General features: G+C 36.0%; 2 protein-coding genes across 2 annotated transcripts in view; both read right to left on the reverse strand.

The window, feature by feature from the left end:
• Positions 1–158: 158 nt before the first annotated feature.
• Spoon (A-kinase anchor protein spoonbill) lies at positions 159–12,614 on the reverse strand. Its single transcript, XM_083050235.1, has 7 exons — positions 11,137–12,614; positions 10,111–10,464; positions 3,422–4,195; positions 2,745–3,260; positions 2,449–2,667; positions 2,211–2,344; positions 159–2,122 (listed from the first exon to the last, which is right to left on the reverse strand). The coding sequence occupies exons 3-7, from the start codon at positions 4,149–4,151 to the stop codon at positions 2,024–2,026; spliced, it is 1,698 nt and encodes a 565-aa protein (XP_082906361.1). The 5' UTR covers positions 4,152–4,195; positions 10,111–10,464; positions 11,137–12,614; the 3' UTR covers positions 159–2,023.
• A 992-nt stretch (positions 12,615–13,606) lies between these two features.
• Positions 13,607–25,001, reverse strand: part of LOC145943035 (uncharacterized) — a 176,885-nt gene continuing 165,490 nt past the window's right edge. Inside the window, exon 3 of the transcript XR_014426459.1 lies at positions 13,607–13,641. The gene's annotated coding sequence lies outside the window, so the exon portion shown is untranslated. The remainder of the gene's footprint in view (positions 13,642–25,001) is intronic.

Raw genomic sequence — 25,001 nt, forward strand, 5'->3', positions numbered from 1 at the left:
ATAGATTTTATAATACAAAGATCTCGATATTTGTTTTAGAATACATTTTTAAAAAATAAGAAAGAAATATTTGAATTATAATTTAGCTATTTACTAACATCTTTATTTCTGCTTTGCAATACAAAACAATGATTTAAATCGTAGCATAATTCTGTAACTTTCTTAGCATAATCCTCTCTTTATTTATTACATTTTATTTTATAAAAGACATATATAAAAGATATAAGAACTTGCAGTGAAAATAATACACAAGTTTGATAACTTGTAAAAAGTTATACTAATGTATATACAAAATGAACTTTTAATTTACTGAATTAATGTGTAATAATGATTAAATATATATAATGAAGTGTTGTACAAAATTTAAGTCAAAGATTACGGTCAACTGTATGTGTTATATATACAAGATATAATTATAATTAAGAATTATCATATAACGATATTTGTTGCACTATATATTGTCGCTATATTGTCGAACTGCTAATGTAAAGAAATATAATAAATTATAACATTTTAATCGCAGCACGCGAAAAAGGATATACATTATGAGCGATATAGACTGTAACCTTATACATATATATCTTCCTAGAAAAATATTTCTATATTATGTTCAATCAACAATATTAACATTTTATAATTGCCAAATTACATTTTTAATTGAGCTTAATACACAAGTAAGAAATAGATTTTTTCAATCAAGTTCTACTACACTGAAACTACCTTGCATAGAAAAAAAGCGTTAGCAAATCGCGCAATAGAATCATCGAGAAATTTAAGTAAACAATGAAATATACATAATATTATACGTTTGGATTAATCCAAAAACTTAGTCTTGAAATGCCAAAAAATATATCTCAAAAATCATATATTTTAAGAGAATAATTAGTATAAGCGTAAAATAACAATTATTTTATGCTACAATAATAAAGTTATGCCAAATACACGTTATTGAAAAATAACGTTTGAAAGTTAGATCAATTATGTTTAAATAATATGAAAAAAATACGCGAAATAATAAATGAAATATCACATTTCACAATAGTTTTACGACGAGTTTGATACAATGTAAAATTAGCGCAAAATTAAACTAGAGTGATACATTTCAATGAATTACCAAATCGCCTCCAATCAGAAATATGAGTCACGTAGAACCGAATTTCCAGATTCGTCTGAGTTATCTGATGATTTTTAAGATGTGACACTATTTAATAAAATCCAGTCATTATTTATTTTATGATTAATATTATATAGCAAAATTCTCTTTATGGTTTTCTCTCTTGCTAAATATAAATATTCTACTTATATAATTGAAGAAATATTTTACATTATGTACAAAAAAGTATAATAGAGATTTAGAAGAGGTAAACATGACATTTTTGCATTTATGTTTGCAACAGTCTTGAGACATTTACAATGGAGGCAAAAGCAATTTCCTGAGTGCTTATTTTAAGTTATATGAAAGACTTGTCCTGTAATTATCAATGTGGAAAGTTTTAAGTTTTCCAAGTAAAAAAGAGAAAATATCAGAGACAATGCAATTCAGAAAGAGTTACTAAAAAAAGGATTCTTATATTATCGGATTAAATCAAATCCTTTGTACTTGTTAGTACTCGTTTAAACCCACGAGTCTATACTTACAGGATGCGTTCTTTCTGAGCAATGCTTAAAGGAGTATTACAAATGCTGCTTAAACGCGACCAAGATTTCTGTAAATTTTCTGTGTACAATGAAATATAATTCTCTTCGCATTAGTTTAGGACATTTTATATGCTGCCCTATTTCACTTATTATAATATTTCTATGTAAATAACCTATTAGTGGAAGAATGTACGTCAAGGTATTCACGGCGACTTCAACGCAGTAAATATTAGACAAAGTCAAAGGACAAAATAATAAATTTTAACACAGTTAAAGGATTACCGATGGCGATTACACTAAACTCTAGTCGATACTGGCTAAGAATTGTGAATTACGCGTTATGATTCGGTAGGAAATTTGAGAATGGTAGAGTTTCTTACAACTCTTACGTACAGATGGATTCAAGTGTTTCCAGTTTCGTATGTTCCCCTGGTACAGGTTCTGCATGACCTTTCAATAACAAGTCGTCAGCGAGGGAAATTAGCTGGAAAAATTTAATTAATTTGAGTTCACGCATTAGAAATGTAAAAAGATTTATATCATATAATATTTTAATAATGATAAATACTTACTCCATAGTTTTGGACAGTAAAATAAATATTAGTATAAATATTATTGTTAATATGGTATTCAATGACGGCTTGACCAATCCCATTACTTTTACAGAGAAGATATGCCGAGTTGTAAGCTTCTGTTGTCCATTCACCTGAATATTTGTATAATACATAATATATTCGAGAAAAAAATATAATATAAAAAAATAATTTAGTCTACAATAACTAACTAAATATAGCATCAATATATAGCTACCATTCTTTGGCTGGATATAAGCTATAAAGATTTCGATCGCTTGAAAAGGCAAACTACTCAGATAGTCCATCGCCAACGGCTTAAATTGCGAGTTATTAAGCACCCAGTAGCCACCATGATCGACTAGTCGCACTATATTCTTCTCTCCCGATGGGTCTAGTTTTTCAATGTATCCCCTGACCCATCTCTCGTTCCAATGTACAGCCACGTAATCGCCCTCTACAAAGCAATGCATTTCGCGATTTATTTCGTATTTATGATTTGGCTTATACAAACACAATAAAATATATATTTACTATTAAATACATCCGATGGCGGCAATTCTGTGCTGTTATACCAACACGTCATGCTCTCTTCCAAGCTTTCTAGAAGGTGGAATGATGGGTGAGTCGAAAGCTGAACGAAGAGCCAGTTTGGTTTGACGATATGAGAGACGTAGACGTCATTACTAACACTACCAATCAGGGACAAGGAGCGTATCAAGGGGATGTTACATGGAACCTCCTCGTTTACTTCGGGTATCGTCGAGATCTCTTCTAATGTTACTTCCGGAAACCTTTTTTCTGGGAACTTTTGCCTTATTAATTTAAGCGCGACGTTAATTCTCTCAACACTTCCTCGTATCGAGCAAATTTTATGATCGCCATCGCAGGGGTGATCATTCACGTATATGCTGACGTCTGCTTTTGTACGGATACTTTGCAAAAAGCTACCGTGACGGCCGATCAACCTACCGACCAGATGTTGTGGTATAGCAAAATCGTAGATAGATGGTACAGTATTATCCTTCCTGCATCCGTTGATACTTCCACCTAAACGAGGAAATAAAAATGTTAATTATGTTATAAATTCTAATGCTTTCATCTTATTTTTATTTATATATATACAGATAGAATCGAAACTTTTCTAGAATTTTTCCAAGAAACAGATAGATTAAATAAATCCATCGCACAGACAATTATTGACACTTCACCTTTTCCACTGTCCGTAGTGCTTCCTTCACTCCTGGCCTCATCTGTGACGCTGCCTTCCAGAACTCCGGAAACCGGACTGTGATTGGCCGAGTCTCTTTCATCGGCCTCTTGTCCCTGAGCCTCGATGGTATGTACTTCAGCTTGCTGTTTATCCTCTTCGTGATACTCGTCCGCGAGATACTCTTGCGGCTCCGTCTCGCGATGCAGGTTCTGCTCCTTTTTATCAACATCTTGAACTATCTCCGCTGTGTTGTCGACGACTGTCCTGTTGGACTCGCAAGGTACATTTTGACTCCTGGCGATCATCTCAAAGTAGCTAGCGTTCGGATTGCCACCCAGCTGTACATCCATCTTGGACATTGTGTCAGTCTCTGTGCATCTCATCTGGCTATCGCTACAAAAAGACGATTGCGACGTTGATCTCTTAATCGGGATATCCACACTCTCGCTGACCTTCCTCGGGACGCGAGACGAGTTTTCCCGTGGTATGTAGCAGCAGCCGTTCGAGGTTTGGCTGCTCTTTTCCTGAACGTCGGAATTGTTGCAACTCATATCAACCTCCTTCGTATTATTCAGAACTGTTTTTTCTTTGTGATGTAAGTCACCCCCTGTATCATCCCACTGAAGTTCAGCTCGGTCTATCCGACGGCGTTTGTACCAGAAGAAGGATAGGACAAAAGCCACAGCCGGAACTGTCCATTTGGCAAATTGTACGATCGGAGAATTCATAGTGCGAGTCCACGGTAGCTGCCGTTACTGGAAATTCGCTGATACTGAAATCGAGGTAGATATGCACAGCTATTAAGCCCCTACTACTTTGATGAACACTTAAGTGGTGTCTATCACAATAATAATAATAATAAAATCTTTTTTATAAAATTAATAAGTAATTAAAAGTATGTTCAAGATGCTTCATTTAATTATCCTATTGACACGATGATACTCTCTACAAACAATTAATCTTGTTCGATGCAAAGTGAAGCACTTGCTGATCAGCAATCAACACATGGAAACAACGTATGTAAAACGAAACGACATGCCGACGTAAAATTCCATGGACTTTTGTTCACGCATCAATTTTTCTATTCAGATATAAAAATAAAAATATTTAAACATTTATATTGAAAATTATAAAACAACTTAAAATTCAAAATTTACTCAAGAAAATGATATGAATTTTTCAAAATATTTTATATAATTCTATGACAACTGAATATCGATAAATTAAGAACATTAACATATATTGAAAACATTATATATATACAAATCAATACATATTAAGAACGTTAACATATAATTATTTATGCACACACACATATATATATATGATATATTATATATGCATATATGATATATTATATATGCATATATGAAATATTGTTGTACACTGTTGTATGAAAAAAACTCGATTAAAACGACAAAGTGTTGTATTAAATGTGATAATAAAGTATATAATGTTTTTAAAATAGAATCTGCGATTTGAATCAATATAAAAACTCTAATTGTTAAACATTCGCAGAAATGTGGTAGTATTCATATATGGAGAACATTTAAATATAAACTACAAAATATATTTGATATTTTATGTATATAGAGAAAATTTAAGAATAAAGTGTTGCTGCGTATAATAATAAAAATTATTTTCAGCTATCTCTTTAAACTTCTAAGAATATTGAAAAAATCTGAGATATCTATAAATGTTTTGATTATTTCAAAAATATGTTAATACTTTCTTCTTTATCAATTTCATATGCATACACATTTAAAAATTATATACCATAAACTTAAAATAGCTTATAGACTATCACTTTACGATAAAAACAACGCAAAACAATGATTAAATATCTCGTAAAATAAAATATTCGACAGCCAAATAATTTCTAAAATTTCGGATTATATTATCAAAGCAATGAAGCAGGACATCTTATATCATCACTATAATTACACGGATGTGTATGTCAAAATATAAAGATCTAGAAAGTTAAATTCAAGGACTTTAACAATAGTATTAAAAATTCTTATCAAAGTAATAAATTCTCTCTCATCGCGAGCTATTTACTTACATCAGCATATAATATCAATCGATCCAATGCTTCTATAGTTGGTCATGATCGAGTTGTCTTTCGCATATTTTCAAAATATTCTATCATAATCGCCGAAATTTATCTAAACGGAATTATTACGTAACATCCGAAAGTGCGTTCGAAGTGATACACGAAATTAATTGAAAAATGGATTACGTGAATACGTGCTATTGATGTCAGTACGTCTTGAGTTGTACTTCAGCTCGCGGATTTTCAACACGTGGTTAAAGCTGAGGACCAGTTCGACTGGAACCTATCACCGGTTATACAGGTGCGGTCACGTAAGACGGCATTCACACCGTAATCAAGATCTTTGATAATAGTATAAGGCGATACAAAAGTAATACAATTTTCAATAAAATTTCTAATAAAGAATAATATGTTATATAATAACTAAAGAAATAATTTCAATAAATAATAAAATATGTATTTCCTTTTTTCTTTTAAACACGCGGCTAAAATAAAATGGCCTCTTTAAAATATCAATCTATTTCAAGTATATTAGATCTATTTTATTGATAACTTTACCGTTATAGCGATAGCAATATGCATATTTGACCAATTATAACTGATCCAATTTTTAGATTATCAGTCAAACAGCTATCACATGCTTATCAGGATAAAATAGTATATGTGGACTAAAATAGTATAGTTTCTAAAATATTTGGCCCAATTTCAGCATATATACAATACATATACATTTACATTAAATTAATTAAATTAAATTATTTTATAAATAAGAAACTATATAAATATAAATATTATAAATCCGCAAATGTATAGGGATAATTGCATTAACTCTGTATAATTGTGTTTAGTATTATCGCGATAAATAGATATCTAGAACTGAATGATCGAATTTGCTCTGATAATATATCACCAATCATTTTTTCGCTAAAAGTTTCGAGTGATAACATAAGGATATATAATATATAAATTAAAGATCAATCTAACTATCAATGTATTATTGTAATTCAATTGCAAAATGTAATATAAAAAACCGCGATCAAAACGACCAATAAAAATAAAGTTTTGAAATTTAAATGTAATTTTACATACTTGAGATTGAATTAACAATTTTTGAAACTGGATAGACAGCAAAAAAATATATTGTACAAAAGCGACATGCTTGAACAATAGTCAGTTATTATTCATACTTATAATGCAATCTTTATTATTTTTGGGATTGAGAAAGAAGATCGGTCAAATTAAATAACATTATGTCTGAAAACCAAAGAAAATAAAGTAGAGAAAAAATGTTCGCAATACTAATTATTTTCTATTTAGAAAAAAAATCCTTTTTTAATTTGATTTATTGGAAAAATATGTTTACTTTTATTTATAGTAATTCTCCATCACAATTGTAAATTGTATATGCGCGTGTTTTTCTTCGTTATTATCCGTTTTTCGGCCGTTATCATTAATTTGTTACTCCTTTAAGGATTAATTATGTATCTCAGTTTTGAAAGAAAAAATTCGGCGATAATACCTCACAAAAAGCGTGCGTTATAGGTCAAATCGCGCATACTGGTTCAACGTGCTCTCGGAATGTTGAACCTGCGGCTGCGTGCGACTAATGAAGTAACCGATGCGAATAAAGTTTAGCATCAGAAGAGGAAGAAAGACGGAAATCGCGGTAACTTGATAAACTAAGTAAATCACTCTTGTTGTAATCTTGAATTCTGTGTCTTCAAAAAGCTACATATATTAAAAGGCTTACGATCTTTACCATAATTATATGGATTATAATCAGGAAAACGTACGAATTTGTTCCTTACAAAAAAAAACGCACACATTATAGTTTAAAATAAATTAGTTCTATACAGTTGGACAAAGAATTATTTAGACAAAGCAGTTAATCACAAAGAATTAATTCTTATCCAGACTCAATATCAATCTTTTCTTTTTCTTAAAGAGAAGCTATTGAATATATAATTAGCTCAGCTGTTGCATGGTCTACCTCGATTATATAGTCAGTATCCATATAATAAATTTCCGTACGATAATTAAACAAAGTACATTGTACAAATGAAAAGTATACAGTGTGTAAAGTGCAAAATAAACATGTTCATACATTTTATCTTTGATTCTCTACGTTTGTCAATAAATTTCATATAAGTGAAAGAAAATATCTCAGCTCGTGATCTCGCATTATGTGTTAAATATAAACTAAATAAAATCACGCACACATAAGTCTCTGTACAATTTGAATGAAAATAATACGATGTAAACAAACATGGATTAGGTTACATACAAAGGTAAGAGCTTAGTTTCGCATTGGCAAGCAGACAGAACAGACGAAAAGTTTGAAATCATTTTGAAACATAAAATTCATCATCAAAGCACTATCTAATTTGAATTGAGTATAAGATTGAAAAAAGAAGAATATAGATAATTATAAGGAAAGAGGTAATAAAATTAAATCTCATTTATATAATAGAGTGTAAAATTGTGATAATATATTGTGGATAAATTTAATGAAAGCATTTACATCGAAAATCATAAATGTTTTTCACAAAAAATCTTTCACAAAAATTAAAATCGCATTATACACTTTTAAGAATTATTGATGAAGAGTTATTGATAAGAGAGAGACGTTCCAAAACTCGTACGTATAATTGAGATTAAATATAACATTAAAATTGTATCTGAGACAATTTATAATGCATTAGCAAAATAGAATATAATGAATGTAACAAGGAAAAACTTTTGTACTAATCAAAGAAATATGTAAAATGTAAATTTTGTGAGGACAGAAGTGCGAAAAAATATAGAATTTTAAATAGAATATAAAAGTTTAATTATATTAGTAATGAATGCAGTAATTTGAAAACGACAGAGAGAGACATGCAACAGTTTAGAAAAATTTGTAAAGTGTGTGATTAACTGCAAAGCACATGGAAATATAGACTTGTGTGGGATTGCATGAATGTTATTGGTGTGAAAGATACTTATAAATATTTAATATACTGATTATATATCGTATTTTATCCTTAAGAAAACCTGTTATATAAGCAGCTTAAAAGATAATTATAATTAAAGCATAAAACAGTTGGGTGTTTATCTTCTAACAAGATAATAATCCCGAAACTAAAAACACAAGTTTGTATTATACAGCTATCATATACTGTTTTAATCGCAGATATAAATCCAACTGATGTTAAAATATGAAAAAAATTATACGAAATAAAGGAAAGCATTTATGAAGACATAACATAAGAAATAAAAAATAGAAGTAAAATCAATATTAGAATGTAACAGTATTGTCTTCAATAGAATATTTTATAAAACAAATGTCAGATTAACATATCATTAATTTACCAATATCGATATAAAAAAAAAGATAAATTTTGTAATTTTAAATAAATAATTTTTATAAATGTATATAAACCATATTTATTACATTCTTTAATTAAAGATTGAATCAAAATTATAAAACGTTAAAGATGCAAAATGTGTATGGAATCTTTTTTTTATTAAATATTTATAAAGTAATACTTTTAATTTACTTGACACATGAAAGCAAAATACTGCTGCTTATACATGGAAGCTCAATATGCAGTGCCTATTGTCTATATATAGAACATCTAGACTCTATTACCTACATACTGTGCTATTTAAATATGCACATGGACGAGTTTATATTTTTATATTTGAAAATTATATTTAAAAAAAAGTAAAAATTATACGCAAAACAAAGTGTTAGTTTAATTATTCTATACAATATAAATAAAAAAAATTAAATATTTTGTAACAAAATAAAATACAAAAATAAGATAATAAACATAAAAAATAGCTAGTACAAAATACGATATCATCAATATACAACAATCTAACAATTATAAGAAGCAGCCGGGAAACAGATGTAATTGAAGAATAAGCACATGAATAGATATATATATATATATATATACAGGGTGTTACAAAAGGATCGGATTTGCTTAGCACCATGCGATAGAGAATGAAAATCTAAGAAGATTTTTCCTCAACGAAAATGTCGAGGGAGGTCATCATTTTTTGCAAGTTCCCAATTTTTGCCATCATATATCTTAGTAACTAAGCCTTAAATTAAAATTCTATTAAATTAAACTCGACCTGAAATTAACTGAAGAATGCAGTTTTGTTAATATTTTAATTCCATAAAGTTTATTTTGCGAAAAGCCCTTCATTTTCAATCACTTATAACTCGAAAATTATTGATGCCTCGACATTTTCATCGAGGAAAAATCTTCTTAGATTTCATTCTCTATCGCATGGTGCTAAGCAAATCCGATGCTTTTGTAACACCCTGTATACATATATCTCGCAAGGTATAAAGAGGGGGAGAGCACACATTCTCGACACACACACACACACATACACTATCCTATAGAGAATCTAAAAAATCTAACAATAAGTCATACACAAGTTTGTGATCTTAATTATACCGATCCTCGATCAGCTGGCCGCGCGATTGCAATTATCATTCGTCATTTATACAATTCATTTCAGTACTTGGTCGCGTGCCGCAAAAGCAGCGGAGAAAAGATAACAGAAGGCGGCCGCCTTGTAGCCAAGCCACAGGGAGCACGAGGGGAAACGTCGCCGGGAAATAATTTACTTACCGGTGTGGTTAAATATTCGCGAGGCTTGGATTGATTGGCGACGAGTAGCGCGCTTCGCCCAGTGGCTTCCGAGAAGATTTCCGACGCGCCGAACGATCGACTTGTCGCGATTATTCTGCGAGGTGCACGCCACGTGCTAATAGTGTATTTCCGAGTAACGGAATGCGAATATGGCCTATGGCCACTTGGGTAACTCCGATTCGACTCCGATCCTCGCCGCTCATGTTGCGCATCCTACACTTTCGTACGAGAGAAATCCAATCAGCATCCGTTACGTTACGTTATTTCCGGCAAAGGGAGAGCCTGATTGGCCATCGTGTCGGAGACATGGAAATTCCCTAGAACTGCTTCAACCTGTGTGCAAACAGTAAACATAGTAAGGAAACAAAAGAGAGTTGAACGAGATCGATGATTCGCAGTATCGATATATCGATGTATCGATACATCGAAACCCTGTTTCCGTATTAGATGCGAGATGGCGCGTCAATCCCGCGCGGCGTTTCGCGCCTTTTTAATCCCCACGTCACTTCACGCCCGCCATTTACATCGTTCGTCGCGCTAATTTAGTCTCGGAAGCAGAATCACCCAACATTTACATTTTTCAAGAGAAAGATCAAATTTAGAGCCAGGTAAGGAAAAGATGCATATTATTAAAGATATAAAACATTATTAATACGTTGAGAAGAGAAGTTCGATAGATGGGATAAGATTTAAGAGTGCAATCTTGTGTAAAATGTCTGTCGCGCAGTTTCTTTCATATCATTCATTTCTTGCAGAGATTCGATCGAGATAAAGAATTGAGTTACTATCGAGATATATATGTTCTGTTTCGATATTGATCAAAAATAGAAAAGTATCTTATATTTAAATTATTTTGTACACGAAATAAATACGATCAGAATTATATAAATTACGTATAAAATGCACGTATGTTTTGCGGAATATTAGAAAAAAATACGACGCTAAAAGTTTCGATCTAACCAATGTAACGTTATTAATTTAGGGAGGAGAGATGTACGGAAATACCTATTGGTCTAGGACTCGAAGACACTCGAGCGATGCACGGGGTCGTTTGATCTGGATGCGGGGTGTCGGGACGCAAGGTTACAGCGGTCGTCGGGTCAGCAACACCACGGCCGTCCCTCCCGCTTTTCCCTTTCCACCCTGGCCTACCAGCCCTCGTCCTCTCGCCGCCCTCGCCAAACTCGATGTAGGTACGTCTGCCCTTCCTACCTAACCCTCCTCCTCAACGGGAGAAAGAGCGAGAAAGAGAAAGAGAGAAATAGAGAAAGAGAGATCTGTGCCGCCCTTCTCTACCCATCTTCCTCGTTTACTGTCCTTTATTTGTCCTCACTCACTAGTACCAGGGCGTGCCATCTTCGCGAATCTACCGAGATTCTTAATAGTTCTTGCGACAAGAGACCGTTTTCTTGTGTGTTTCCACGTACAATACTTTTCCCCAATATTTAATAAGAAAAAAGACTTAGAAACGCGAATGGCTTGTCGTCTAATAAGCAACCTTGTCGTCTAATAAGTACTCAAGTATCACGATAGATATCTCGGGCTCTTCCTCTATAGATCTAGTCTCTCTCTAATTTATATTTCTTTTCGAACTTGTCCTTAATTCTTTATCGATGCGAAATTATTTCTTGAAAAAAATGTCAGCTCCAATTAATGGATATTAAAATAATAATTAAAAATAAAAGATATTTTTTTGTATTTTTAAAATAGTGAATTTTTGCAAGTAATTATACTTGATTTCAAATTAGAGTGTAGAAATTATAACAATTGATTATGAAAATGATTAAACGATCGTTACTATCGGCGCCATGGTGAAACACAAGAGTCGGCGTCACCCCTTCGATGTCGTCGCATCATTTTTTTATAACACCGCCCTTCCATCGTGATACTTTACCACCACTTGCACAGACCAATGCGGTAGTCGAGTCGCTTGCAAACAGCCCGGTGGAGGGGGTGTCTGGGTCACCCCCTTTCACGTTAGTCTGTCTGTCTGGCTACTTTCCTGGGGTTCACAACCCCTGCTTTGCCGAACGTTATACGAACCATGACACTGAAATGCACCGATTGTTTATACACGCGGGGGTCTCGCTCATAATAATGAATCGCTTCGCGTATTCCCTGTCTCGTTAATTTAGCTTACCTCAATTTGCAAACTAATGCAATTCCACGACGCTTTTCTCGTTAAGACAAAAAATATATTTTCCCAGCTCTGAATGACAGGCCCGGTCTTTCAGGATTTTCAATGCTGATGATTCCCTTTCACGTATCATATAATAAATATATCTTCGCTTCGTTAACATTCATAAATCTCAATAAGAACGAAAGGGAAACACACCTGATGCAAAACTGATCGCTTTCATGCCAACGCGGGCGATCACCTTGCGCGCTCTCTCTCTAACAACTATGTATTAATTTTAATTAATGGAGAAAGTGCAAAGAGCAATCTTAAGATGTTATGCTATAAACCATCACGGTGGTATTATACTCCGATTGTTAATCTCACAGTCGCGTGACATCATATATCTACGTACATATATCTAACACGCGAACATTTTAATACGCTCATAATTTATTGAATTAGTGGGAAAATATTGTTGTTTTTTTTTATAAAGTAAACAGTGTAACGAAGATTTAAGAATACTCTTCTAATTAGATTTTTTTCTTTTTTATAGAATGTTTCTACGAATGTTTCTACGAATGTTTCTCCTGACTGCTTCTGACAACAATCATCTGATCTGGAATTATACCTGCCGGGGACCCGGGACATCAATATGAATCTTCTAAGGTGAGTCATTCTTAATCATTTTGTTCACAACTGCGTATATCGATTAACGAAGAAAAAAAAGCTTCGATTATGATGACAAAACCAAAATATAAGACACTACAAGCCAATGCAATTATATATATTAAGCCAAAGCGAAGCGATTCATTATTATGTTAGTTAAATAAAAATTAATTAGTGTCAAATTAATTAAATACGAGTCTTCGGGCCGAAATATATAACTTTAATGTTCTAATAAGATAATAAGTAACTGCATATCAATTCCAACCGAAAAAGCAATAATGATACGAGATCTAATTTAATTTCGATGATTTGCAATTTAATCGCTCTCATAAAATATGAAAGAAATTACGGCTTTATACGAGGGGCAATACGCAAGTGTACAGTACAGGCTAAATTTTTTTTTCACGAATGGATAAACGATATCGCGTTTATCGTGCTTGGGCGGTGCAACGGTTTATCAAGCAGACGGGGTTTTGCACCCTCCATCGACTATAGCGTAGGGTTCTAGAAGCAGCCACAGCTACCCGGTAGAGGGAGAATCGTCTGCTGGAGGGGGTGTCTGGGTCAATCCCCTCCAGTCTGGGGGGGTTCGCAAACTCAAACGCATTTCCCGGGGTTTGCAAATCCGTGTACGCCACCAGGCGTTACGTCTGGAAGATCCATGACACATTTTCGATCGTTGGCGATGTTCCATCGAAAGGCACTTCCATGTATGGTCTCTCGATCTGAAAAATAATTATAAAACCAAATTTTATCATATGTATGCATCCGTAATGCATGCGCTTATCTAGCAGGCATTATCGATTAAAAAAATACTTTTAATTAAATCATACAATTACATTGCGAAATAAATAAAAGATATGTTTCCAACAGAATAATTTACGCGAAAATAATAAGAGGTTGTTAAGAAATTATATAAGAAAAAGAGAAGTAATAGAAAAATTAGTAATAAAAAATGGTATCCGCGAGATACCATTAATTAGATGCATTTATTAAACGCGTCAGTGGATTTATTATAATCAACATTAACATGATGCAGCATATTTCAATGCCGACTTTATCTCTTACGGCATTGGCCTTTCATCTGCTCTTTTTTCTTACGTATCAATGGTATCGCGTTTTTTCTGGAAAGCGCGTAACATTCGCACCAGGAAAAGTAGCAATCGGTCACCGTATGCGCTTAATGCACGTGCTCGAAAGAGGAGGAGGAGGAGGAGGGCGCACACGTATTGCAAGTAATAAAACTCGACGAAAATGAGTCGACGAGCATAAAAGTGGCACAATTGGTTCAGTGGGGCGGTGCCCCTGCGGCCTTGGCTCGGGACAGTGAACCCCGTGGCCATGCGAAACGCGTGCAGCACGAGTGCTGCACACGGTGTCCCATACGCTCTCCCTCCGCCCCCGACGACGCCCTCCTTCTCTTCCCTCTTGCTCCTCTTCCCGTGATGGACTTTTTCTCTTTCCTCGCCCCGCGCTGCGACCGTTTTGCACATATGCAACGTCCACTCTCGGACGTTTCACTCGCCGTAATGCTTTCAGGGCCGGGTAAATTGTTCGGTTAAACGTCATCACTCCTAAATTTCTCATTCGCGCTAAATATAATCACCTGACCAATTCTATCTGTGTGTATGATCCTATCAACATTAATCATTTTTACTATCAGTACTTTTGATAAATAGCTTTACGTATATTCTGTATATATTATTTATATAACTATAGTACGAAGCAGATGATGTAAAGGAAAGTTCGCTTTCTCTTATCAGTTAGGGAATTATTATTTTTTTAAGCACACAAAGTAGGAAATTATTCTGGTAAATGGACGAAAAGCTCTTAGAAATTTCAATATATTAATGATATTATAATTCTGTCGCGTTTTATATATAAATTCCAATCAAGAAATTCCGAATCACAGAGAATCGATTTCATTAAATAGTAATTATCTTTTGAGTTTCTAAACTCTCGTATTTTACGACCTTGAGCTAAAGGATATAGAGTAAAAGAATCGCTCGCGAAATTTATAAAGTGAAAAGAAAACCAGTTCGGATGAACTGTTGGATGTAGGAAACTGGTAACAGATATGTCTCGATCAGAGGAGCATTAACCCATCCCTGGAAGCTGGCAAGCACGTACGCACAACGCGCCTGGATGCGTGTATGCGCGAGCGTTGCCACGCTCTACAAAGCCGACGAGCGAGCTAGCGCGCGGAGAACGTTCACCCTGACTGGTGCATCGGCCCTTCGCAGCGTCTCTCAAACATAAGCAAAATTGTTGAACTTGTTGGTGTCCGAAGTCTCTCGGTAAGGTCACCGCAGTCACGAACTTTAGCCGTAACGTAACAATACCTGCTCGCGGTTGCCGCGATTAAGATTATCCGTAAGCTCGTAGAAACGTCATTACATAAGAAATTTATATTTAACAATCATCGTTGCATCCTCATTCTTACGTTGAAATTGAGTAATATCAAAGTAATTAAAGATTGCGAGACACTCGCGTGGAAAATCAAGATTTAAAATTTACAAAATTTCGCGGAATCTGAAATCTAAGAAACGTCCAAGAATACTCGGTGCATATAAGATGCAAGAGAGGCAAATAGAAGTTTTCTCGCTACATCTCCAAGGGAGAGTTGCATCAGTTGCAAGTTCATTTCGGCGCGCTGTCCCCATCAAACGCATCCCTTCGGCTTTCCGATCGGCGGATGTCGCTCGCGGTTGATCCTGCCGCGATCCTGCATTTCTTCCTCCGCGGTTTCTCTCTTCTTTTCGACCTCCGAGCCTCCTCCGAGAGTCGCATCCTCTTTCCCGAGGAGAAGGAGCGCTCTCTCCGTCTCGCGTTCGCGCAGCTGTTTCGCGCGCGAACGCGGTATTGGGCATTGCACTCGACGGCGCTTCTCGATGCTGATCTCTCGGGTTGATGCACGCGGAATGCAGCCGAAGGAGGCCGACGTTCACCGGGAACGACCGAGGCGAGCTACCAGCATCGCGCTTGCAGCTGCAACGGTCATCTCGGGTTCGATGCACTCGCACGCCTAGCACTCTGTGCATGCACGATTCTGCACGAATGACTCAGCCGGCCCGGCGCACGAGGAGTACGACCTTGACCCGGCTGCACGTAGGTGCATCGCACCTTCGCGCCGATACCGAGAACAAAATACGCATGTCGCTGCGAATTTCATCGCGTCGCGAATCCTAGGTAGATTTCCTCTAGCTTTTCTGTATTATCGCGTCTCCTTCCTTCTATCGTTTATCATTTCGAATATTCAGTCTATTGTTACTAATTTTATGTCTTATAATTTATAATTGTACTTATCTGACTCGTAAAGAGCGCTAGATAAAAGTATAAAAATTCTCTCAATTGCCTGTTGAAGATTTGTTTTTAATCGTTGCGAGTAAACATAAGATATAATGTTTTATTCTCGCATTATCACAAAAGAACCTAACTCTCGGCTCGTGTGACCTTCGTAGGAGGTGGATGAGCGAAGAACAATGACATCTACAGTAAACATTGCAAGAAAGTAGTACATCACGAACAACATTGAAAGTGTCAACGTGCGATATACGAGAGATATGAAATATAAAATAGATTAACGTGTCGCGCGAGTAATTTAATTTCTTGCCGACTTTCATCATGCGGGGAAAAGAGTCCTGCACACTCCGGTGAACGCGTATCCTTTCGAAGGACTTGCGTTATTGCAGTTAATTTACGCTCGTGCATAGTTCAAAGTGTGTTGTCCCCAACGCTTGGGTTCAACGACTGCCGGACGAGAGCGAGACAAAGACTGAAAGGCCCTACCTCCTCAGGGTATCTTTATAGAACACAGTGTCATCGACACGCCGGGGTGTATCCATTGTAAAGGTCAATGCATCTATTGCGGATAACCTCATCGCGTCCGTCGATCACGGAATGTTTAATTCGTTTTCACAGGCACGCAACACGTCCATGCGTGACGATTGAGCTCGCGTCGATACTTGCTGCACAATGAAAGTCAGTCGTGTGATTATTCATGATTTTATACATACATGTACATAAAACACACTTGGTTGAAATCTAGCTCTTAAATTTTGCAGATTACATACCTCAGAGAAATGCTAGCCTTCACAAGTTTCAGATTTCGACGAATCAAATTTAGATTAAATCTCTGACACGTGTCAGGTCTCATAGATCTCCTGTGCTACGCATTTTAGATGATACGTGATTCTTAACTCTTATCGCTCGCGAATGCATTTAAATGCATTTTTAAATACGTTGTACAGACGCTATGAGAAAAATCTGATGATATATAACGAGATATAGTGTAGAAAATTCTACGAGTTTTCATTCTGTTTCCTATATGTATATCGCGACGTCGATGTCTGAGGGAAGGTTATCGGCATACGTCGTTCAGCATCCTTTTCTTTAATTTTTTTTTTTTTTCGAACGTTGTATTTATATATCAGTGAGGGGATGTATTTCGGTCGCATGGAAGTTGTAGCTACCACGCGATGGCGACGCGCTTTTAACCTTGAACTGATGAACGAAAGCAGCGGCGATTGGACCGCAATGTCTTGAGCTATTTCTGGAACGTCACCCTGGAGAACGATGCATCTTGCGTCGTTGATGTGTTTTCATCTAGCTATTTTATCTATTCTGTTTCCTTTTAACGAGCAAGATGTCTTTTAGTTTTTCGAACATGTAAAGTATTTCATAATTGCTGATACATTAAAAAGAGTAATTTTTATCAATATTTTTTTCTATTAGAAAATAATTCTATTTTTAAATTAATTGCTTTTTTTAGTTGAACAATTGATAAACAAATAAACAAATATTTATAGAACATTATTTAACGAGCTGTAATAATATAATCCTATTGATTTACTTTGTATTAAATTAATATTTTATTATGGCTATTTCATTACAATCTGAAACAGTGTCCTTGCTTTTGTTTCTGATTAATGCTTAAAGAACATGAGAACAATGCGTTTCATGTTCAATTGTGCAATTACATAGAACGTTATATGTCGAGGAGTCCGGTCGTCTTATCGTTCAAACATTTTTGTGGTCGCGCATTCTACTCTGTCCGAGTGCAATGTATCTACACCAGAGACGCAAACAGCGAGATTCTACCAAGGGTGTACGACCTGACTGGCTAGATACTGCGGTTTAACTTTACGCACGCTGCCTTTGTTCATGAGGGCGACACCCTTTGTGCGTAGTGCGTTAGCCTTCTTATTGTTAGACGGTCTCCCTTTCTTCGCGCCTAATCGGTCTTCATAAGGACAAATGAGTCGATGAAATCGATGATCGAAAAAAATCTAAAAGTCAACACATTTAAAATTTATAGAAACCAGAATTCGTAAAGCTTAATCTTTTCACAGAATTGATGGATCGTGCATCGTACTTAAAAAAATGACGAATTTATTATACTGCTTTTATTTTTAACATTAAAAAATCTTCGGTATATATATATATATATATATATATATATATATATATATATACCGAAGATTTTTTATATATATATATATATATATATATAATATATAATATATAGAATTATATAAAAGAATAGAGATATATAGAATTTTATATAGACTAGATATTATAAATAATATAAAGAATATTCTATTTATATAAAATTCAAGTTTATAATTCTGGATTTAAGATTAAGATAATTTGAAATGCAAGATTTACAAGATTAGAATAGATGCAGGACGTTTCCACCATAAGACTTAAGAATAACGTTTGGATTCTGCTCTTCCAACATTATTTATCGTCGCTCTTTTCCTTCCTACGTTATTAAGAGTTATAGATTATATGGCGCCAATGCGGAAAAACATTCGTCGACAACGTTCGCGGGAGCCGATATCATTTTGGAACAAGGGCATTGGTGCCATCGCGGCTGTCGCAGCATAGTGTCGCAGCATCCACTGTTGCAAGAAGAGCTGTCGCGGTACGAGCGGTTCTTGGCACGAGTACAAGAGAGTTGAATGCACCATCTAATTTTACGTGCATCCGTGCACGACACAGTGTTTTCCTCTAGGTCTAGAGCAAATGTCGCGTCACCGCGTTAGATGCTTTCTATCGAGCGGAATTAATTCATTTAGATCGCATTAATTATTTGCAAATTTTCAAAAAAAATAAACGATCGATATAAATCAAATGGATAACAGAAAAAAATATCTAAAAGCAAAGGCATTTGCTTTCGTGATACGTAATTGCTCGTCCAACCGTTAAAAAGTGAAGAGGCTTTGGGAAGATGCGTGATAGGAATGATCAAACAGAACGCTTGCGCAATTGCAATGGCATGTCTACCGTATCTTCGCATCTTTTGGCTGCAGCTACGCGACTCCCCGCCGGAGAAATGAAGGCGGGGTTCGTCGAGTACAAAGACAAATGTGAAAGGGAGCTTTTGAATATCATTGTCTTCATCGTGATCCCGCGCGCATCGCTGCATTCTAGAGAGTAATTTCCATTTGGCGCAGTACTTCTATCAACGTCATCGTACCTTCTCGTCTCTGTTTCTTGCGCGTAAAGAAATAGCGCTTAATTATCGCTTAATTAGCGCTTAATTGTAAAATAACAATTACCAAGAATTACGAAATAAATCGATACGCGAGATCGTATATATTTTAGAGAGATTAAAGAATAAAAAAAAATGTAGTTAATATATTTGAATCGTCGTATAATGAGCATTTCCTCCCCTCATCTGACTTTCAAAAGTCCGCGACCGTTTGGAAGCGTCGACAAAAGATTTGACGATGCATTCGATATTGGTCGGCCACGGTCTCGTCGCGTCGTCTTGTTCGCACAACCGCGGTGACAGAGAGGCAGCGTCAGAGATGGAAGTCGCCTCCCCACACGGCCGAGAGCCCTCGTCTGGTTTCTGGAAGGAGGTTGTAGGGTAGGGAAGGTAGGAGGTTGAGGTCGTCGGCGCTCGCGGGAACGAGGCATTGACCTCCAGTGAGTTAGGATGTCTGCCGGTATTGATTTGGCGGCGATGCAGCGCGGACTCGGGGGCGGCGAAACGGGAATACGGGAATACCGGGACGCCGCGCCGGGTAGAACGGACGGGAGGGAGGCTGACGCCTCGGAGGGACGACATATATGTAGCGGAAGGGGACCCGGGGATCTGGAGGACCAAGGGGATGGCGTCGTCGGGGGATGGCAAGGCTCCCGGGACTGAGAGGTCTCGCGGAGAGGGGCGTAAAGAGAGAAGGAGGGTGCAACGTACTGGGGCAAACTTTCCTCTCGCTCTTCCGTAGCCGTAACTCCCTCGTTGCCCGACTGGCATGAGCAAAAAGACCCGCGAGCTCGCAGACAGGGCGGTTGCCAACCTAGAAGACCCATTAACCCTTTGAGCCGAGCTTCCTCTTGTTCGACAACATTCCTTTTTAAAGGATCTTTAGATGATTAAAAGCTTATCTATATTTGAAATATAAATAAAATATATTATGATGAAATAACTTTGTATATCACGATGCAATTTTTTCTCGATCTTATTGTTAGATTTTCTATTTTTTTCTTTTTTTTTTCATTCAAAAGATCATGAAAAAAATAATATTGCAATAAGCAATAGACCTATTGCAGTTTATTATCGTGAAATTTTAATTGCACTCATTGTCAGACAAATATATCATTTAATATTTTTTTTTTTTTAATTTAACCTTATAATAAATAGCATTAAATGCACGATGCTAAGCATACCAGTTCTTTCAAAATACACGCTGGCGAACGTTAATAGCCCCGGGGTGCGACGCGACGCTTGTTTGGTGTATGCGATGGGGAGGTAGCTTGCGAGGAAGTGGTGCAACGGGAGGGAATGTCGGTGGGGTGTCCGGACACGGAGGACGAAATTCTGCAGACAGGATGGCGGCACTGGGGCGAACTTTCGCTCTCTCGCACTGCAGTGCCACTATGCCATTGCCACGTCCTAGGATGCATTAGCCCATTTTGGCTATCTAATATAATTAGAGATTGTTGATAAAAGAATCTACCTTACAAGAATTTTACAAAAATGTTTTCGATTCATAATTGTAATTTTGAGATTTTTCGTCGGTTAAAACAGTATGTAATATAAAAAAATATAGCATTACTTCTCTTTTCTCCTAATTAGTCTACATGTGAGTAAATTTTTATAATGATTAAATATTCAATAAATATTTATTAACAAAAAAATTGTATAAATCATATTTATATTTTGTAAAATAGTACGAAGCAAATAAATTCAATATCGAAGTTTGTACGAATTAACAATTAGAAATTCTTATGCAATTTAAAAATTTTAATGCAGTGCAGATATTTTTTGCATACAACTATAAAATTACTACTTTTTAAATGTTACGTTGTCGCCTTTCTGAGATCATCGAATTTTAATCGATAATATTCGCGCTTTATTTTTCCCGTATATTTCTAACGTTCAAAAGTTTCGATCAGGTAGATTCGCGGACCAGGTATCATTATTCTGACGATAACGATGCGTGCAACATTCGTTTCGCGTGCACGCGATGTTCGGGGGCTTTGGCCAGCTGCTGGTGTACACAGTCACGAGGTCATTAAGCTTCAGGGGCATTGGCCAGCGGTAGCGATTTTCGAATGCATCCCCTTAACCGCATGATAGGCACGAAAGTCCAATTTTCTCTTGTATAATTCCCGTGTGCGCGTGTAGATATGCACGAAAGATTTTTTACCGCAGCGTGAAGTAAGTTTATTATTTATTCGAAAGAATTTAATTAAATTAGATCGCAATTTAATGACTTACAATGTATTTTAGTGAAATCATCTTTTTTTCATTCACAGAGAGATTTGTCTTGCACGAATTACCTTGAAGTATTTTTATAATATAAAAGATTTACACTTGGCGAAATTCTCGTTCGTTTTTGTATGTAAAAATAATTCGTTCTTAGATTAAAGATATAAGAGTTAAAATAAAAAATATCATAGAAATAATTGGAGAATTTCATAGAACTGGGCGCGGATAGTGATTGAAGGCTACGTAACGTATTCTATCAAAGTTCAAAGACAATGTACCTCTCACGCAATGCTCATTTAATCCTACACTTCTTCCTACCACAGTAACAAGACGTCGATTCATGGTCACGGTTTACTCCAGACAACGATCCGTCTAGACAGACACCCTCCACCCAGAAACCTACCATCTTTTCCCTTTAGCCTCGGGCTTCGTCTTCATGGATGCATTTGCTTACGCATTCATCGACCCTTCGTCGGCCATAGTCCCTACTATTGTCACTATACATTATTATTCGATTTCCGGAGAACCTCTAGTTATGATAAAATCGAAAACATACAAGCGTTTTTTATTGTCGAATTTCTTGCTATCTGAAAGAAGCTAATCTAAGAGAAACTCCCAAGTTCTAAGCTATCCTATATAGATAGAATTATATTTTTCGATAGAATTTCGTAACATAGAGACATCGTAAAAAATGCAAATCGTTAACATTGATAATTATACGACTGCACATTATCAATAACTATAAAATATAAATATAAGATATAAAATATATGAAATATAGTTATCGATAATATACTTCAAATATAACTGATGTTAGATTTCTTTACATTTATTTTTTATTTACGCGTCTCAAAGAATAAATATAGTAAAATATTTTATTATGCATCACTGAACAATCTTGGCTGACCGGTTGGAAAGATAAAAGGTTCTCTATGATAAATTATTTGCTTCTTTCTAAGAACGTCTCCACATTTTCTTTTATACCTCTTATTTCTCTTGGTTATAGTACTGGCTCTTCGCCCACATTTCTATATAGAATGTTTAACAAAATGATCTAGAAACAGAGCTTTTTCTCTTCGTCCAATTATTTGCCATTAATTTATTTCTTTAATATATATTCTGCAAGTGCAAATAATGTATAATTTTAATGATGGTGAAAATTTCCACTGAGCCGTCTAATTCTCGGGTAGTGCGAAATCGAGCAGGGAGAAAAGAACAGAGACGTCGAGGGAAGTAAAGAGGGAATGAGGGAGAGAGTGTGGGGTCGAGTACTCGAGTGGTACTGTCCGTGCAAAAGCCTCAGCCACGTTTCCATGTGAGGGTGCAGACAGGAAGGGGTGAGCAACCCCTCGACGTCTGGCGCATAGGCGTAGTGCACCGCGTATACAATCGAGTAGTGACCGGGTCAATGATACCCGACGAGAATAAACTTTTTTCCACACCTGTCGATTCGCGCTAGAGACACAAGTGCAATTTTCTACGGAAAAGTTATAATACATTTATACCTATATGACGAACCATATTTTCTACAATTTAATATAAATACTTTGTATATTCATCATAATCTTCTGCGAAATATTAAGAAAAGGTATTCAGAGAAAGTATTAATATTTGTTATACAAAGATCTCGCAAATAAAACAGATTTATTTTCTGATTTATCTCTAAATTACAATCGTATGATCTATTGAGCTAATTATTTAAGACAATTTTTTTATATTAGTTTTTTCTGCATTATATTCTGTTGAATCGTGAAAATATTAAGTTTTTAAAATTTTTTCAAATTTATTTAACTTTATTCGTAAAAATGTAAATATTAAATATGACACCTGATCATCCTGATCATCCCTTAGAGTACTAACGTATTCTCAATTCATTGAATACAAGTAATATTCGATATCCTATGAAATTTTAAACATCCCTATATGCGGATCTTCTCGACCCTATTCTCGAGCGAAGTCGTTTACGTTCGTCCCGGAGGACAGCTCCGGCGAAAGAGGGGGTGGTTCGCGTCTAGGTGAGGTCCGTTGCTGCGCGCGCATCCGCGATGCAGCGGAGGTCATCCACCTGAAAGGTCGGGGTCACACTCTTGGTCGTCGCCGTTTATGAGAGAGGAGGAAGGGGGCAAATCGGTAGGGGGAGGCAAGGGGACGCAGGGAGAAGTTATATCCGCGCGGGGGTGGTTGTGCAAGCGACGGACCTGTGTATGTGTGGGCCTGGTTATCGCCATAGCAACCCCCGCGTGCAGTCAAGGCTAGACCGTGAGCTCTCTCGGCGAGGGTGTGTAGCACATTGTGCGCCGTCGTCTCGCGGATTTGACGGAGAGGAAGCGGAGGCGACAATAGCGATTCGTAAAACGTCGGATCACCGTCGAGACGAGATTTCCGCGGCAAGGATCCGGTCGTGTCATCGTCGGGGCGTTAAAAACCGCGATTCATTTGCTCGTTGGCAAAAGTCGCAGACGCAGAGAGTGATCGCAGTCGATCAATTACATTTTGACATCGATTTATGTTCACTGAGAGAAAGACATTCGTATATCTAACTGCAATCGTAGACTCTGTAATTATATCGCGCTTCTCAGACAATTATGCTACGATAATAATTGCAAATAATTTAGTCAAATGAACGCGATTTGTGAATTTCGAGCCATCAATTATCGTCCGGCCATTGCGCGATTGAAGTCAACGATACGACTCGCGTGCATTATTTCCGGCAAATTAGTTACCGCGCTATCGACTGCAGTATCTGAAAAAAAGCCTGAACCGAGGGGGTTGCACGAGGGTTACGTCGGCTTTCTAGCACGAAAGATCAATTCGTTGTCGCGACGTTGCATTCGGCGCCGGTTGACACGCAACCTGCATGCAGGATGTTCCCCGCCAAGAACTGAAAGAACCGCAATAAGTCCAGAGCAATAATAATACATTTTCCTTTTCAACCCCCTATTAAATTTATATTTGTATAAATTTAATATATTACAATATAATATGTATTGTATAAATTTAATATTGTAATTATATTAATATATATAAAGCAATTTTTTTTAAATAATATTGTTACATATTTCTCTGTTTTCCTAAAAAGAAATAATACTACAAAGATTTAATCGTATTTTTAAATAATTTCAAAACTTCTCGATTTATCTGCATTTCCGCTAGATTATCATTTCTCGATTTCACCAACCCAGATACTCGCTTTATTCGTTGTTTTCGCAGCCTATCCCATGCAATTCTTCGATAAGAAGTTCAATGTCAAAGCCGGAATGCGATATCATGGTATCATACGATGATTCGGAAAAGAAAATTTCTGTTCAGACTGCACAAGAGTCATTGTGGTAGGTCGGGACTTTGTCTTTCCGTGTTCGT

The sequence above is a fragment of the Prenolepis imparis genome, unplaced genomic scaffold (genome assembly GCF_030444845.1).
Source record: "Prenolepis imparis isolate NDT839.2.m4 unplaced genomic scaffold, iyPreImpa1.0 SCAF_11, whole genome shotgun sequence".
Taxonomy (NCBI): domain Eukaryota; kingdom Metazoa; phylum Arthropoda; class Insecta; order Hymenoptera; family Formicidae; genus Prenolepis; species Prenolepis imparis.